Source organism: Polyodon spathula, chromosome 15 (assembly GCF_017654505.1).
Source record: "Polyodon spathula isolate WHYD16114869_AA chromosome 15, ASM1765450v1, whole genome shotgun sequence".
Lineage (NCBI taxonomy): Eukaryota > Metazoa > Chordata > Actinopteri > Acipenseriformes > Polyodontidae > Polyodon > Polyodon spathula.
This window is the reverse complement of record NC_054548.1, coordinates 17,275,207-17,292,455: the sequence shown is the minus strand read 5'-3', so window position 1 is coordinate 17,292,455 and position 17,249 is coordinate 17,275,207. Positions and strand designations below refer to the sequence as shown.

Below are 17,249 nucleotides of genomic sequence, written 5' to 3'. Positions count from 1 at the left end.
AAAAGGTGCAGCTCCTTCAGTCCTGAAAAAGCATTGCTTGTGAAATATGCGTTTCCCTATGGTCTGTAAGCATTTGTGAGAATATAGGTACCAGCTGACTTTACACCAATACATACCTGTCTACCAACTTTTTAGCAAATCCAAAGTCTGTAAGCCTGATATGGCCGTCTCTGTCCAGTAATATATTCTCCGGTTTTAAGTCTCTGTAAACGATTTCCTTGGAGTGTAGGTATTCTATTGCACATACGATCTCTGCAGAATAAAACAGTCCTGTGCTGTTGTTGAAGCGGCCCATGTTGCGTAAGTAACTGAAAAGTTCGCCACCGGGCACATAGTCCATTAACATATATAAAAAACACTCGTCGTGATGGGTCCAAAACCTGCAAGAGCAAGAGTATCATCATTTTAGGAAACATGCAACTTCTGCTCAAAGGCACATTTTAAGGCAGAAGATTCATAGTATTATTGCTGCAAAATCTATAACTATATAAATAAATTATTTAGAAAATAATTAATTTAATCAGCTGAAGGGCTTTTGTGTACATGCAAAGTGTATTTTAGTACCGATCACGTTGAAGACCCGAACTTTAAGTATCACATATAAATATATATATAGTACATAGTAATCATATATATATATATATATATATATATATATATATATATATATTACCAACTGCCAATGATAACAAAACACAATACAACACAACTTTTACTTGAAGCTATAAATTTATTCATGGCAATCCCAGAACCAGCATCTTGAAAAGCAATTCCTAAAGGTGGCCCATCAATAGATGTAATTGATTATCGTTAGCATTATACTAAAATGAAAAATTACAAAATGTACTTCCAGATAGTGTGGATGTATATCATACTGTAGTAATCAAAACCAGACAAAAGGTTGCTAATCAGGTGTCTGTCATTGAGACCAATCCTCACATTATTAAGGAATAACTTCCTGTAATAAGGTTGCTTGGTTTGGGGTATAAACACTGTACCATGACTTATTTTGCCGACATACAGTACAGAGCTGAATTTTGGGAACACAATGCAATACAAAAAATAGCCAATAGGGGATGCTCACCACATGGTTAATTAACTACTGTATAGATATAAAAGCTGGGCGTTTGAGACCTCAGCTCATTCCTTTTGCATTGTGTCATGTTATACAGTACCCCAAGCAACTTCATGTCACCCCTTTACTGTATTTCAAAATGACAGACCTCTCTATAAATGTGCACTTAAATGTTTTTATACATTGAAAACCTTCACGTGATTAAACTCCTGGCTAACAAGAGTTAAACTGACACTTACAATCTGATTAGAAATGGGTGGTTAACCTCCGATAATACTGCTTTTTCATTCTGTACATGCTGTTCCTGCTTTAGTCGAATCACATCAGGTATTTTCATTGCTTTCAATGCAAAATATCCTCTTGTTTTCTTTTCCTTTACCAGAAAGACACGCCCGAAGGTTCCAGTCCCTAAAAAGCAAAAAGGGATGAGTCAGTGTTTTCAGATTCAGTAGCTGTCTAGATTATCACATTGTTTTAACACAGTAGTAGTTCCTTATCAATATTTCTTGTGATTTATCGAGTGAAAAGTGAAGGCAATAAAACAATAACTTTGTGGCAACATCTCAGTGACAGCCTGGATTTACGTCAGCAAAATTCCTAAAAAAAAAAAAACAAACAAATAAAAAAACATATCCACTAAAAAACTAGTGTGTGAGCCAAACTAGGATGTTCATGTAAAGCTAAAAGAAGTCAAGTAGACACATCTTTCAGCTTGTGGCTCTTCAGGTGTACTGGGATGCTATAAACCAGTAGTTCTCAAACTTTTTGAACTGAGAAGTAACTCCCCTTTCTTAATATATTGCACAAATACATCTTTATGTAGATTTGACATTACAAAAACAAAACATTTCTGACAGACTAAAACAACTCAGAAATTGACTAAGCAGGTATACAACATAAATAAAAATAATTATGCTTGTGATACAATTGTTTTGGTGACCCCTCTGACCACCAATTTTAGACACTATCCAACATATATCTTTTTTGATAACTATATAGCCAACACTGGCAATAACAGTTTACAGTACAAGTCTACATTCTTATGTCTAATTATTTAAACAAATTCAGAAATGAATCGGATATGTAGGATACACTGAACATTAAAAAAAAGTAGCATTTCAAAGCAGCTCATTACACAGTATATTTTGACAAATCTTGCATTTGGAGAAGAAACTGTCTAACACATTAAATGTTCTACACACCAGCATATCTTCATAACCATCCCAAGCTTGCATCACATTTTCCACTCTGTATTCGCTGTACTGTTAAATCTCCCATGGCCAGAAAGATCAGCAGATTAAAATACAGTTAAACAGTGGTATAATATATTTCCCACTGTTTTATATCATTAATAGACCTCATTAACAAGGATGATAACAACAACTTAAGTATTTCCCCTTTCATTACTGTAGCTGTGGATCATTTCATGTTAGCACACTCAAACACTTAACATTAAATTAAAAAGAAAAGGTACTCATTGTTACTGGAAACTGTATCATGGTAAGAGACAGGAGTGGCTTGTACAGACTTGCAAACATCTGAACTACCCTATAGTGTGGCTTAACAAAAACCTTCTTTATGGAATGGCAATAAAAATGTAAACAGCTTTCAAGGTTACTGCTTACTGTCACTGTATACTTTTCAATATTGTTCTCATCATAACCATAAAAAATGAAGTTGTTACTGTGCGTGGTTGAAGATCATCTGTATGCATGAAGTATACACAGTAGCTAACTAAAGATTCCCATTTATCATAATTTCCCATGTTACTTTTTTATTTTAATGCTACAATGCACAAACAGAAAAAGAAAAAAAAAAACTGTACAATTAACCTGCGATCAACTCTTTAAATCAGTCCAATTAATCTGTTAACAGCCTTAATATTAGGGTGTGCTGATTCATCGATTCACACATTGAAGCATGATCGTTTTCTTGACGATAGGATTATCGACTCATGACCCCTGTATATTTTTTTTTTTTTTTTTTTTTTTTTTTTTTAAGTAAAAAAGTCTGCTAATATAAACATGAGCATGCATTAAATTTGTGTCTACACTGATAACACTATGTAACACAATTTTTGTTCCTGGGTAGTAAGTGTTATTTCTTAATTGCTTATGCCTCAAAAGTACAGAAAATGTCTATTATTCCCCACAAACTTTGCTTTTGTGACCAGGACAGTGATATTTTGAAATTTACCTATTTCCAATGAGAAAACGGACGAATGTGTGTCTTTTCGTTCACATAAAGTCAGAAAAAAACAACATATGAATCCAAATTAACATGTATTTATACTAAAGTAATACAAAAATGACTACAAAAGATTTAGAAGCGAGTAGTTTTGAGATTTACGATTATACTGTAAATCACTTTCACGAATCAACCCCCAAATGTAGTCTCCCATCACGTTCTCGTTATACTGTCCTTGGTAGCGGTGTTCAAAGTCCAGTATATCCTGGTGGAAGCGCTCGCCTTGCTCCTCCGAGTATGCTCCCATGTTCTCCTTGAATTTATCAAGATGAGCATCAAGGATATGGACTTTGAAGGACATCCTACAGCCCATTGTGCCGTAGTTCTTCACCAGAGTCTCAACCAGCTCCACATAGTTTTCGGCCTTGTGATTGCCCAGGAAGCCATGAACCACTGCGACAAAGCTGTTCCAAGCCGCTTTCTCCTTACTAGTGAGCTTCTTGGGGAATTCATTGCACTCCAGGATCTTCTTTATCTGTGGTCCGACGAAGACACCGGCTTTGACCTTTGCCTCAGACAGCTTAGGGAAGAAGTCTTGAAGGTACTTGAAGGCTGCCGACTCCTTATCTAGAGCTCTGACAAATTGTTTCATAAGGCCCAATTTGATGTGCAGTGGTGGCATCAGCACCTTCCGGGGGTCCACCAGTGACTCCCACTTGACGTTGTTCCTCCCCACAGAGAACTCGGTCCGCTGTGGCCAGTCTCGCCTGTGGTAGTGCGCCTTGGTGTCCCTGCTGTCCCAAAGGCAAAGATAGCAGGGAAACTTGGTAAAACTGCCTTGGAGACCCATCAGGAATGCCACCATTTTGAAGTCTCCTATGACCTCCCAGCCGTACTCATCATACTTCAAGGCGTCCAGCAAGGTCTTGATGCTGCTGTAATCCTCTTTGAGGTGCACCGAGTGAGCCAGGGGAAGAGACGGATACTTGTTACCTTTATGGAGCAGCATGGCTTTGAGGCTCCTGGATGAGCTGTCAATGAAGAGTCGCCACTCATTCTGGTTACAGGCGATTCCGATTGCCTCGAACAGACTGGTCACATTGTGGCAGAAGCAGAGCCCATCTTGACGGGTGAAGAAGCTGGAAAAAGGTTGGTGATGCTTCCTCCGATCTGCGACTTGCACACTTCCATCCAACAAGCTCCACTGCTTGAGCCTAGACGTCAAAAGCTCAGCATTGGACTTGGTGAGACAGCTGTCCAATCACTAGTGAGCAGAGGCAGGGCAACTCTGTTAGGGTAGGGTTTTGTGCGATATTGCTTATTATAAAGACAGTTATTGAGGATTGTATTGAGAACTTTGAAGTAATATTTCAAATTGCTTTTTACAAATTAAAATGTCATAAGACAACTGAGACATTGTAGTCGACTTGGTTCCGAATCAAATTTTAAGAACTGTCTCAGAAAAAATTATAGGTATAGTACACACCAGAAATACTTGAACTGATGAAGGCACCAATTCTTCAAATTTAGAGGTAATTATGTGGAATTACTTTCTCTGATTTCTGACTACGACAGCATGTTAAGCGATCACTTGTCAGTAGCCACAGTATTCTCGTGTACCTCACTGTAACAAGATCCCGAATGGCTTAATCTCTTTGGTGCCTCAGGTTCTGCTAGATTCAGAGGTACAAAGAGAAAGCCAAGTACATAGCTATGTAAACAACCGATGTTCTATGAAGCTGTGTTCCATTTACTAAAATAAAAACAATAATAACAATGATGTTAAATAGACCAAATTGCCATTGCCTTTTTTTTTTTTTTTTAAGATTCTACTGATTTTTTAGCATTACTATGCAGGAAAGCCACTATAATATCATTACCTTTATTAAAATGTGCACCGATTAATCAACTAATGCCCATAAATTAACAAATCAAAAATTGTAATCGATTGACAGCCCTAACAATTAGATAATATTAATTTACTAGTATCTAATTAATTTACTAGCAGCCTCACCTACCAATCGCTGTGTGACCGCTCCATAAACGATTTATGGTTATTGTTATCATTCCAGGTGTGACTTTACAGCAAGGTTTTATATTTTTTTTAGCAATTAAGAGGGGCGTGATATTGCTTATTGTAAATTTAAGAGATTTGTGTTCCATATTTAAGTGAGAAACTCTCTATAATTAGTACTTTTACAAGGACATTTACTACACAGAAAAGTGATTTTCTGATTTTTGTAAAACAACACGTTACAGGTCTCAGATCAGTGGTACTGTATTTTCACTTCATCAAAACAGCTTCTAATGTTCATATCTTATTAGTAGCATATGGTACTGTACCTATTAAGTCTACTTTGTTGATAAACCAGTTTTGACATTTATTTGCCGAGAAGTACAATGGCTTTATTAAACAGGGGCCCTTCTTAGGACAAGATAGAACATTTTGAAATGAAACGTATCTTCTGTAAAGCAGACTTGGAGGGTGCTGGGCCATTTATTTACTATATAAAACTATAAATGGAATAGAAAAAAATACGTACTGAGTACTGAGCCAGAAAGCAGAACCTTTAAAACCGTGCGTCACTTGAGTTAAACTTTGACATTATGTGGTTCAAAAGTTCCAATTTTGCTCGAAAGTAATCAATTCACCTAAAAATATTTAGGTATTTTCTAATGCTACAGTAAATATCAATCTTCAACTTGACAAATGTCATAAGTATTAATATATTGCATATGTTAAAATGTTTAAAAGTGACCAATTTAAAAGAGCAGAGTGTCAAAAGTACAGTACTTCTAGTTCTCAAAGTTGATAGCAGTTGACTGTCTTGGCCTAAATATGTTTTACCACTCTTATATCCAACTGCATCACTTGTTTTAACTGCCCAAATGAATACTGCATTTGGTAGTACTAAATACATATAGAAATAAAAAGCCAGTGAACATGTATATGAAACTGTTTTGTACGCTGTGAACAGGATGGCTTTAGCGGGGCGTCAGACCAGGAAGTATACAGACACAGTACTGCTAGTGAAGCACTGAACTGTTAGAAATAAAAATGTTGAACAAAAAGACAAACATGTCTACAAATAAACGGCATGTTGGCCAAAATACAGACAGAACACTCTGTTCTGTACTCATTTTAAAGAGAAGATCATTGTTATGGAGGGCTATGCTTATAGAACATTCATTTTAGAGTGTTTATGTGGAAGGATACATTTAAAAAAAAAAAAAAAAAAAAAAAAAAAAAAAATCAGTTAAAATCAATACAAATTATAGTTAATTGTGCTGTAACACTGAAGTATATAAGCAATAAGACCCTTACCATCGGGCCTTACCAGGCATTATACAACCATTTGGTTGTAATCGTCTTGGGCCCCATTACCCAAACGGTCGTATAATGCCTAGTAATGCCCTCTGTGTCAGGTCTTATTGCTTACTATGTTGTTTAGATTTACTTTGTATTCTATTCTGTTAAAGTCATAATATCCAGGCACACTTGTGGTCTCAATAAAGATCCTTCAGTGGATGTACAAAACACCACATAGAACAGAAAGTGATGTGATAACAGTACATCTAAACAAGAAGAGTCCATCAGTTAAAAATGAATTATATATACTGTATATGCCAAGTGGTTCTTTAAGGATTTAATACCTGCAGTACAAAATGTAAAATTTGCAATTCAATTAAGCAAGACACATACTGTAAAGGACAAACATGGCCAGGAACAGAAGCAAATGTCTAATTTGCATTCAAAACCATTAAAAAAAATCCTCAGGTTTTGAGGCAGGAAATAGCTACTTACAGCAGCTTCTATGGTACTGTAAGTGGTGAAAAGAACATGCATGATTTATGAAGAGATGGAAGCCTATAATGAAAAAAACTTGTGTATTCAGTAACTGTATCACATAGTATTGTACTATATTATTCACTTATTCATGGTCATCTTTACAATGAGGCTGGTACTAGTCTATTTGGTAGCAATATTATTGTTTAATATGCTGCCCAAGTCACTTGAATACATTTTTACCCCCACTTCATAACTTCAAGGTATTTTAAACAAACGTTTCAGTTGATAATGTTGAACCAGTCATGATACAACTTTGTAAATTAGGATTTCTGTGCATTTGAAATTGTATTTAAGCTTTAAACAGAACTCAAACATTTTGATGTATGTATTTTGATAGATTATACAAATCTTCCACAAGTGGATAATAGCATAATACTGGTAAATCAAATAGCATGTGACATGTTTACTGAGATGAAACTTAAAAAAGCATATTCTTGTACTGATAGTGGATTAGGAAAATTAGTGGCACAGTACTCAGGGGTCGCACTACATTTATAAATACCTGGGTTTTTCTAACCTTTTTCAATGTAGGGACCACTTTGGTGTTCAGATTTTTGCCACAGACCACTTGCCACGTATTTTTTTCATTTCAGCATTTTGAAACAATATTTTATGTGTATAGGTATAAGTACATGTAGAAACAGAAGTGTTTATATAACGTACCTCTTAATGAGATTCCTGGGCTTGAATCCTATCTTCGTCAGCAAGGAATGTTGTTATTTTGCACATTGAAAGTTGCTGATGGCAAAGTTCCTGTTTCTTTATTTAAAAACATGTTTAGTTTTTTCACATTCTGAATGCACTGCAGATAAATGTCATCTCAATTTTGCAGGTTTAAGAGTTTTGTTGGTCAAAACTTCCTGACAAATAATGCACTGGGGGTTGGGTCGTCCTCGGATCCAGTAAATGTAAACGCCAGTGCTGGACCCTGCAGTCACTACCTTGTGCAGTAAATTAATCTATCCATTTCTAACGCAACTTTCCATTCGCGAACTTCACTCGATGTACATATAAAAAACACTGGAATACGAAGAAGAGGTGGGTGGGATGCAATCTGAAAAATTACGAAAATGACTACAGAGTGTACAGGACTTTACTAACCACTTCTGGAATTTTCTTTTGGCATATAGTCTTGCGAGGTATTAAACCTGGCTGAATAAACACACATAATAACATGAAGCTGAAATTGATCATTCACACTACGGTACAGTTCACAAGTCAAGCTACCTATATAGCCTATTTTTGTTTCACATTAACTTGTTATTATATGCAGCTAACCTCTCCAGAAACGTATGGAAAGAATAACTATATTTCTATATCCCTGGCAACACCGTAGCATACATTTGAATTTGTTGAAAATGAAAAGTACTAAAACTGTGTTTAATATATTTATTTATTTTAAATGTAGTAATTCCAAAGGAATATTCAGTGCAGCACGCTACTTTTATGGACAGCCACAAGCAGTAGAAAATAGCACAAATTAGGAAGATGTGGATTTATATGAATGATAAATGTACTTAAATAATGCTGGATAAAAAAAAAAATTCTAATTTTGACAAGGCACATGTGCCTGCACAATACGTAAGCTATTTGGTTACTATTTGTTTCACATTTGAACGCTGTTTCAGTCAATGGTGGCTTTGAATGCAATGCAGACTTCTGACATATCTTGTAATTACATATCACATGGTTAAAGCTCTTTGTTGCGTTGCTTAGTAGTAGCACAATCTGCGATTCTATAAAAATGCGGTTTTGCAAGAACTGTGTAAACACATTTTGGGAGTTTTGTTTGCAGATCACCTGCAGTTTACTTACAGACCACAGGCTGGAAACCACTGGTATAGCAGGATTTATATTGCACTTCCATTTAGCCTTGTAAACATGAAACGCAGCACAGTTGCCACAAAATTGTGTGCACTAGAATACCAATAAAGACATGCTTAGATTGGAAAACCTTTTCATTTTGAATTTTCATTAAGTACAGTATATAAATATACTACAATCTGACAGAATTTGAAAACAGAATAGAATTGGAAAACCCCAAGCACACGAACAGTGGTTTCAGAAACAGAACTATGTTCATAAATCGTTAAAAGTTACATATTGTATTGCACTTCACACAGTGCCACACCCACCTCAGTGTGCTGTGACCAATGCTCGAGCTGCTGCTTCTATTTGAAAAGCGGGACCATCTTATTTTGTGCTTGATTGATGGGGATAGCCACAGGCATGGGACGACAACGTCTGACCCCTATGATAAAGTATAACATCGTAGACCTGACAGCGAGCTTTTAAATTCAAAATATATTGAAATCTTTAATTTTAAAGTATCTCTACAAAGAATGTTTCTGCTTGGCTACAGCATCACTGCACCACTGAAAAAAGGCTAATAATAATAATAGGTAAATAGCATTTTATCAATAATTAGCAATGATTCCAGTTTGATTATTACTGAATTCCTACTTTTAAGTTCATATATTCCCATAAAATACATGTTCAATGCATTTACAATACATAGCACCTCATATAATATCATGAATGAGAAGAAAGAATATAGGCTAGTTTTCAAAATACTTATTACAGTGGATTCCCTTTAAAAAGTACAGGATATGATATGCAAGTGTAACATGCCATACAAGTGGCTCCTGAGATAATATTCAGGTCCTACAAAAACCACAAGTCAAACTGTCCCAAGTATAGCAATTGTTACAAACACATAAAAAGCAGAACCCCAGGCGGCTATAAATTATCAACATATCAGTCAGCCGAGGAACTGCGGCAAGAGAATCTCATTGTCATTCTCTCCTTAGTCATAATCCCAGGGGAGGGCGAGACAGCCGGTTTACTTATCTTGTCCGTTACTTTATACACATGGAATCTTCTGTGAACCCAGTCAAGCATCTACACAGCCTGCCCTGTCCACACTGTAAAGACGGAAGAGGGTTGGAAAGTAGCCTGTAGAAAAGCAATACATTAATGACAGCAATTGGTTGTCATTACCATTTGTATGAACTTTTGTATCTGTAGTCAGTGAATTGGCATTATCCTGAAAAGGCAACCGTGACATGAAAGGGATACAGTAAGCTGGAAAATAATGGTTATTGATACTTGGCGTTTCTGCGTTTGTGGTTTATTCCGAATTTTACTGGATGTAGGTTTTTACTGATTTATACCAGATTTTTGTCTATTATTAAATACTTTCCTGGTACTATTTTCTGGGAAATACACAGTATTTTGATAAAAAAAGGCTGTTTTACTTTCCCTTCAACAATGTCATAAGCAGCTCTACACTGTATATCCAGGCTGCAGCAGATGTTTAGACGTCTGAGGATCAAACAATGTTCAAACGTGGTTCTCTGTCACTTCACAAACACATTATCACCTGATTATGTTGGCCAATCAAAGTCTGATTTTTGTGGCAATTGCTGGGCATAGTAACTACTAGCTTGATCAAAAACTAAATTGAAATACTTACACAAAAATATAATATTTTTACTGGATGAGGAATGGAGAGAAAACATAATATCAGTATGAATATTCAAAAGAAAACAAATGTTTCAAAGAATGGAAAAAACAAAAATAGCAGAAGTGGGTCAGATGAGACAGAGGATGCATAGCTTTGCAAATACTGCTGCACTGAGGTATATGTTCACACTGACAATAAAAGAACATACTGAAATTAAGCGACACATTCAACTAAATCAAGAAAACGAACGGAGGGACAAGCAATCCACGTATGCTGCTTTTACACACGCTTGAATAAAAAGAGAGCGCAGAATGACTGTGTTAATAAGTTTTTCAGATCGCTGTGCTTTGCTGGACAGCCACTGTTTATTGCAAAGTAGTATGTATTGGTGACTGTGAGACAGTACTGTCTGCAGTAAAACACTGCCTAACGCCGACAATCTTAATTGTAAATATTTGACAGAAAATGGTGATGCTTTAGTTGCCAATTTTCTTTTTATGATTTCAAGGTGAATAAACCTGGCTTGTTTTGTGCCGACGTCATATTCATACCTTCTGTAGATACTATTTCCGTCAGCTCAGCGAATGCACAAATGTTCGCAAACTACCAGCTAATTTGGGAAAATGTTGCACAGATTCTGCATCATCACACGTGCCAGGGACATTATTAAATCAAACCAAAACTGCTACTTATCATATTCCACGTGTAAAGTTGTTGCCCCCCCCCCCCACCCCGCACCACCCCAATAAAACCCCACCCACCTGGATATTCTTTTGCCAAAAGTAACAAAAACAAACATATTTGTTAACGTGCAGTCATCTGTGAAGTCTTCTTGCACCTTCAATGACAGAAATGAATGGATTGCACACCCAGTCAAAATCTTCTGTATTGGCTGTTCGGAAGCAGCATTTGAATTTGTGTTTTATGATGCACGGAGATGAGATTTGAGTTGAAGATGTTGACATTAGGGTCTGCAGATGACAAAGAGCAAGACATCCTCAGTTCATGAAAATCCATACATTAGGTACAGTAACTGCCACTGTACTGCCTGTTCACCAGTTTTGGTTTCTTTTGTTAGATTCACTTGTTTCAGCACTGTTGGAAGCAGAGGTGGATGCCTCAGGGTCTCCTTTCTTCAAGTTGTAAAGCTCAACACTTTTTTTTAGGTAAATTAATCATACCAGTGTGGTCTCAGTGTATTTTTTATTTATAAACCTCAATGAAAAAGTCTAAAGAAGCAGGATTATGACTCTTACTGTTTTTTTTTTTTTTTCATTTTTGACTAATCTAATATACTCCAATTCCAATAGATCATGCATGCAGCAGATGGCATTTCACAGCATGTAAAAAAATAATTAACAGATACTATACATCAGCAGCAGGACTAAACCTGTCACACACCAAGAGATTTAGCCACTTACTCTGTGCCAATGCCTATATCCACCAGACTGGAACTTAATCAAAATGTAACTGTGCTTTTCCTTTTTTGGGGAGTGGGGCAGTTAGGGTGTGATTCATTATTTCTTTCTTTCTTTTTTAAAGAAAATAAATTAGAAAAATAGTTTTCTAATAGCGATAGTGCCCATCGATGAAGGCTCTATGAGCTACACCCCCACCAACCAGCTTCAGTATCACATGGACATTAGAGCTCCCATGCAGAAAGGGGAAGTGACAATTGAAAAACTACTGTATTACAATAGAGCATGCTAAAACATTTTTTCAACAGTGCTGACAAATCTAAATTAAAAAAAGCTGTTTCACTTGAGCATTGCTGCATCAATTTAGGGACTAGCACCCTAGTATCACCTGGTTATATAAAACATCTAAAAACAGGTTCCATTATTTCCTCACTCCACTGTTGCCTCAACAATCACAATCCTTAGTTTTGTCCCACAAAAAGTGTGAACATTTCTATTGTCATTGATTGAAGTAGTAAGCCCCCTGACATTCCTAGACTGTCTTTTTCTTTCCTGTGTTAGCTCATCCTGGGAAGTGTGTTTTGTATTATCATATACTGTATTAGCACAATAATATTATGGAATTAAAGCACTCAACATATCTCTAAGGGTTAATCTACCAAGTTTTTTTTTTTTCTTGGCAGGTATAAGAAGCTTTGTGTTGAATAATTAGTATCAGCATAAGCTTATCAAGTAATTTTTAAATAGTTTTAAAGAAATCTCATTTGTCGTAGTAACCTATTTCCAATGTTGAGAACTCTTTGTCGTAGTCAAAAAAAAAAATAATAATAATAATAATAATAATAATAATAATAATAATAATAAGGGTAGTTTTGTCCTTCTACAGTACTGTATGTCATGATGTCATGTACATACTGTTGTACATCATGTCCGGTAGAGGATGACCTACGTGAGTGTAGTAGAGTTTGAGTTGGAGAGGTTGAGTGTGTTAGTGGGGGGTGGGTGGGTGGTGGGGGGGGGGGTTGTGGCCGTCTAGGCTTCCCCCCCACCCCCCCCAAACTCCATTTATCGTACTTGCTACGTGCTCTTAACGGAATTTACTCTTATAAGCAAATATCTTTACTGTAAGTTTAACAGCTCTTGGTCGAATTCAATCTTAAATGTAATTTACTGTATTCTTTATTTTGCTGTTATTTGAATTTGAGCTTATTTTCTACTGCTTTTACTGTACTTTATAACTGCTCTTATCTGTAAGGTGATAGTGTAATGTAATACTTTGTACTGTAACAACTGTAAGTCGCCATGGATAAGGGCATCTGCCAAAAAATAAATAACAAATAATGTATAATGTACCGTAGAGCTGAACAAAATATATCTTGCAATTATTGATTTAAACAACTTAGAAACAAGCTCTAGGACATATTTATTTCCTTATCAGCTTACAATTAACAGAATAAAACATTACAGCTAAGCATTTAACTGGATGTAATGGGAAGTAAATCTTATGAGCCTACAAAAGATGCATTAAATTGGCTTTCCACACAAGGCTCAAGGTCCATCTTTTAAGAAGTAGCATGGCATGAAATCAAATTTGCTTCGGGAAGAGAGACATTAATTCATTCTCCACCCACCAGGCTGTGAGCACTCAAAGCCATGCTGAGAAGTAAAATCAAACCAACCTCAGAACATCACACCATTACTATTCTTGGACTACGGGTAAAATTTGGCAGTCCAACATCTATGAAACCGCCCAGTATACCGTAGTACCTCACATGTATTTGTTTCTTTAAAGTTTTACCTTTATTCTTTGATCATTTATAAATAATAATAATAATAATAATAATAATAATAATAATAATAATAATAATAATAATAATAATAATAATAATAATAATAAAATACACCTGCAATTACAGCACTGTGGCAGGCTGGAAGTCCTGTCCATGTACATTTTATGTTGGGTGTAAATAAAAGATCTATTATTTTGATTGAGTTTGAGTTTGGGAGGTTTGGATTCAGTGAAGGTAAATGCCCAGCCTAAACAGTGGGAGAAAGTTTGAGTTGAGTTTTTTTTTTTTTAATCTTTTGTTTGTTTTTGTTACTGTTTTGTGAATAAAAGTGTGCATCCACACTTAAACTGTAGTTTTCCATCTCTGGGTCTACTTCCTATCGGTAACCAGCCATGTATGTGATGCTACCCTTTCACAAGCATCTACTGTATCTTTTGTAACACAAATTGCTGCATTTTTCATTGAATACGAAGAAGATGCAAGCAAGGAATTTAGAGGAAACAACTGGTTCCTAAACAGTCTTCACTTCAAGATTACATTTGAAGGTATCTACAAGCTGTGCTTACTGAACACCTACTTAGAATTCAAGGAAGAACTAGGGCTACTGATAGTCCACGATCGTGGATTCGCGAAATTTGGCATTGGGAACGGAATTTGGCATTTTGGTAATGGATTTTTTTTTCTCCTCGCAACTCCAGTTTTCTGTGTTATTTTGCTCTACACCCAGCCAAGTTGAGTTAATTCATCATGTGACTTCACTCACATGTCTCTGCTGAAAATCAACATAGCACCTGCGCCAATGAAGAAAAAAAAATGCAAGGTTTCAGTAAAAGAGAGCTAATTATCTATATGAGGATGGTGGGATAGTATTCTTAAAGTTTTGTGGTCATTCGCTTGATCACGAATGTGTCAATACCATTAAAGATCATATTGCCAGTCTATGCTGAAAAGCTTTTCAAAAAACCTATGGTGCATGGAGAGTGGTTTCTGAAAAACTATGATAATAAATGGTGTATGATATTAAGCGAGGTGATATAAAACAGTTTCATCTGTACTTTGGAATCAATACTGCAACTTAATTTTCATCTTACTAAAAGAAATGAAGGTCATACGGGAAATCATAACAGCCCCCTTGCGGTAATATTAAAATGAAGCTCCACTCTCGCTCAGCCCTTGATACAGCCCTGCCATTTCCCAACCACTGGTGTAAAGGATCTCATTACTAAACTACACACAGTTTGTTTCATAAACATTCTGACCTTAAAAAAACTTCAACCTTAAAATGAACACCACAAATCTGTGCATTCTGATTAAAACGGTGATAATTTGCTCCCCTCAAATAAATTTAATGTTATAAAACGATCAAGAAAAACTTACAGTAGGAGCAATTAAACTAATAAAAGCTGTTATTTTAGCACACATCCCATTAGTACAAAACTACTTAAGAGTTATTCTGGGTCAGTGTTTATTCTTATGCAAGACAGTAATGTACCTTATAGGTGTTTTACTTCCTGAATTTGAAAGCCTGCAGTATTGTGACTGGTAGGTGTTAATAGAATGGAAACATGTACTGAGTGCCATAAATTACAGAGAACTGCTCCTCCAATGGTCTCTCCAGGATAAGGTGACCAAATGGTCCATGTTCAGCAGGGCAGTTTGGAACAGTTCAGGCTTTTCAACTCACAGCCCAATGCATTCTGTTATGTTTTACTTGTCTGAGGTGCCACTCTTTCCTTTATGAGAAGCAGGACTACACTTACAAGAATGCATTGGGTTGTGAGTTGAAAGGGCTACTCAAGGGTACTCAAGCAGTATACATTTACATTACAATAATCCAATGGCAGGCAGAGGAAATTGGCTGGGTTACTGATTATCCTTAATTCTGCTGGCATAAATAAGCACTGGCTGCAATATACAAACTGCTCAAAATGGCCTACCAAGGGCAAGCAACAAACAAAGGCAAAGCCAGTGGGTTAAACAAAGTCAAGCATGTGTGTACTTGACAGCTTCTGATGTTTTGCTCTATTTCCAGATTAATGAGACAAATACTACAGTAGATTCTTAATGGATTAAGTTAAATTTACTTTGCAAATTTCATACACATAAAAATTAAATGGTCAGCTATGAAACCCTATTTTAATACATAAGCTGAATATCGATAAACCAGTTTAGTACCTTAAGGACCAGTGGAATATACCTTAAACTTATATATATATAATATATAATATATATATATATATATATATATATATATATATATATTATTGTAAAAATCAACATTTAGCCTTCATTTTTTTTACTCTATACTCTTTCTTGCAATTTACATGTTGTTAAGTAAAACGTATCCTGCATTAAAATAATACGCATCAATTACGTATTGTTAAACACTGATGTTTTAATTTGTAAAACAAGAAAAATTACAACTCACCAACAGTAGACACAGTATCAAAGTCGTCCAGTTTGTAACTTCTCTGCTCCAGTGTTAGTGCTGCTGTTAACGCTGTTGCGGTTTGTGCAGCTGCATTGTTGGCATCCTCTTTCACCATGCCACCTTCACAGCTAAGGCTACGACCAGCACTATTCACAACAAAACATGTCTTAGCCTGTGCTGATGCCATCGTTCGTTTGGGTCGAAAAATTTAATGCGCAGCTTCTCTTAAATTGCCATGTATTTGGTCTTTTTTTCGTGAAAAGTTTATTTTCTTATGTACCAATCGCCTTTCAATATCATATTCATTCATTCACTCAATGTTGTTCAGTTTTTTCATAGCTCCTTTGTTTCGGTTAGCGCCATCCCTCTTATTCTTTTGCAGTGTACACCTGCAAAACTGCAAAATGCACATTTATTTCACCTGACTTTTTTCAGAATTTACAATGTAACTAAAATACGACAGTGAAACTGGTACCAGCAGTAGTTGATTGTTTCTTCCCGTGTCCTAAACAAGCCACCGAAACTTCCTCATTTGATCTATGCGTTGAGCATTTTCCAGGCGTGTTTTTGCAGTATTGATGTGTCCCGTCACGGTTTTTTTTTTGTTTGTTTGTTTGTTTTTATTTTGTTTTTTAAATAGTATACTTTCTTCTCCCGTTCCCGTAATGCAACCCTGACTGCCCTTCACTTCAGTTAAAATTTCAAACTGCTTTACACCCAGACATAGAAGACGCAGACAGAGTTCATTTCTGACCGACAGAAAAAATTCCCCCAATTAGAAAACAGACGCAGCTCAGAAGCCCAATTAGTTTGCTTTAGAGGAGGGACCTGTACGGACGGGCGGCTGGCGAGACTTGCTTTTCCTGTTATTCCTTCCACATGGAGAGTCTGCACTAGACTTCATAAATAAACATCTACCAGATGATACGAGGAAGGAATGAGAAGGATCACACAAGCATCAAAACCATGGGGATAAGACTGAGGCACGCCCTGTTGCAAGGTTCTCTAGCATAGTACAATAATGGATACTTT

General features: G+C 36.1%; 1 protein-coding gene across 1 annotated transcript in view; it reads right to left on the bottom strand.

Annotated features, from left to right (window-relative positions):
* The window catches only part of LOC121327676 (cAMP-dependent protein kinase catalytic subunit PRKX-like), a 43,171-nt gene extending 26,194 nt beyond the window's left edge, over positions 1–16,977 (bottom strand). The window contains exons 1-3 of the mRNA XM_041271820.1: positions 16,215–16,977; positions 1,315–1,483; positions 117–380 (exon numbers count right to left, since the gene is read on the bottom strand). Of these exons, the coding sequence (XP_041127754.1) occupies positions 117–380; positions 1,315–1,483; positions 16,215–16,404 (623 nt within the window). The 5' untranslated portion in view covers positions 16,405–16,977. The remainder of the gene's footprint in view (positions 1–116; positions 381–1,314; positions 1,484–16,214) is intronic.
* Between the last annotated feature and the right edge of the window lie 272 nt (positions 16,978–17,249).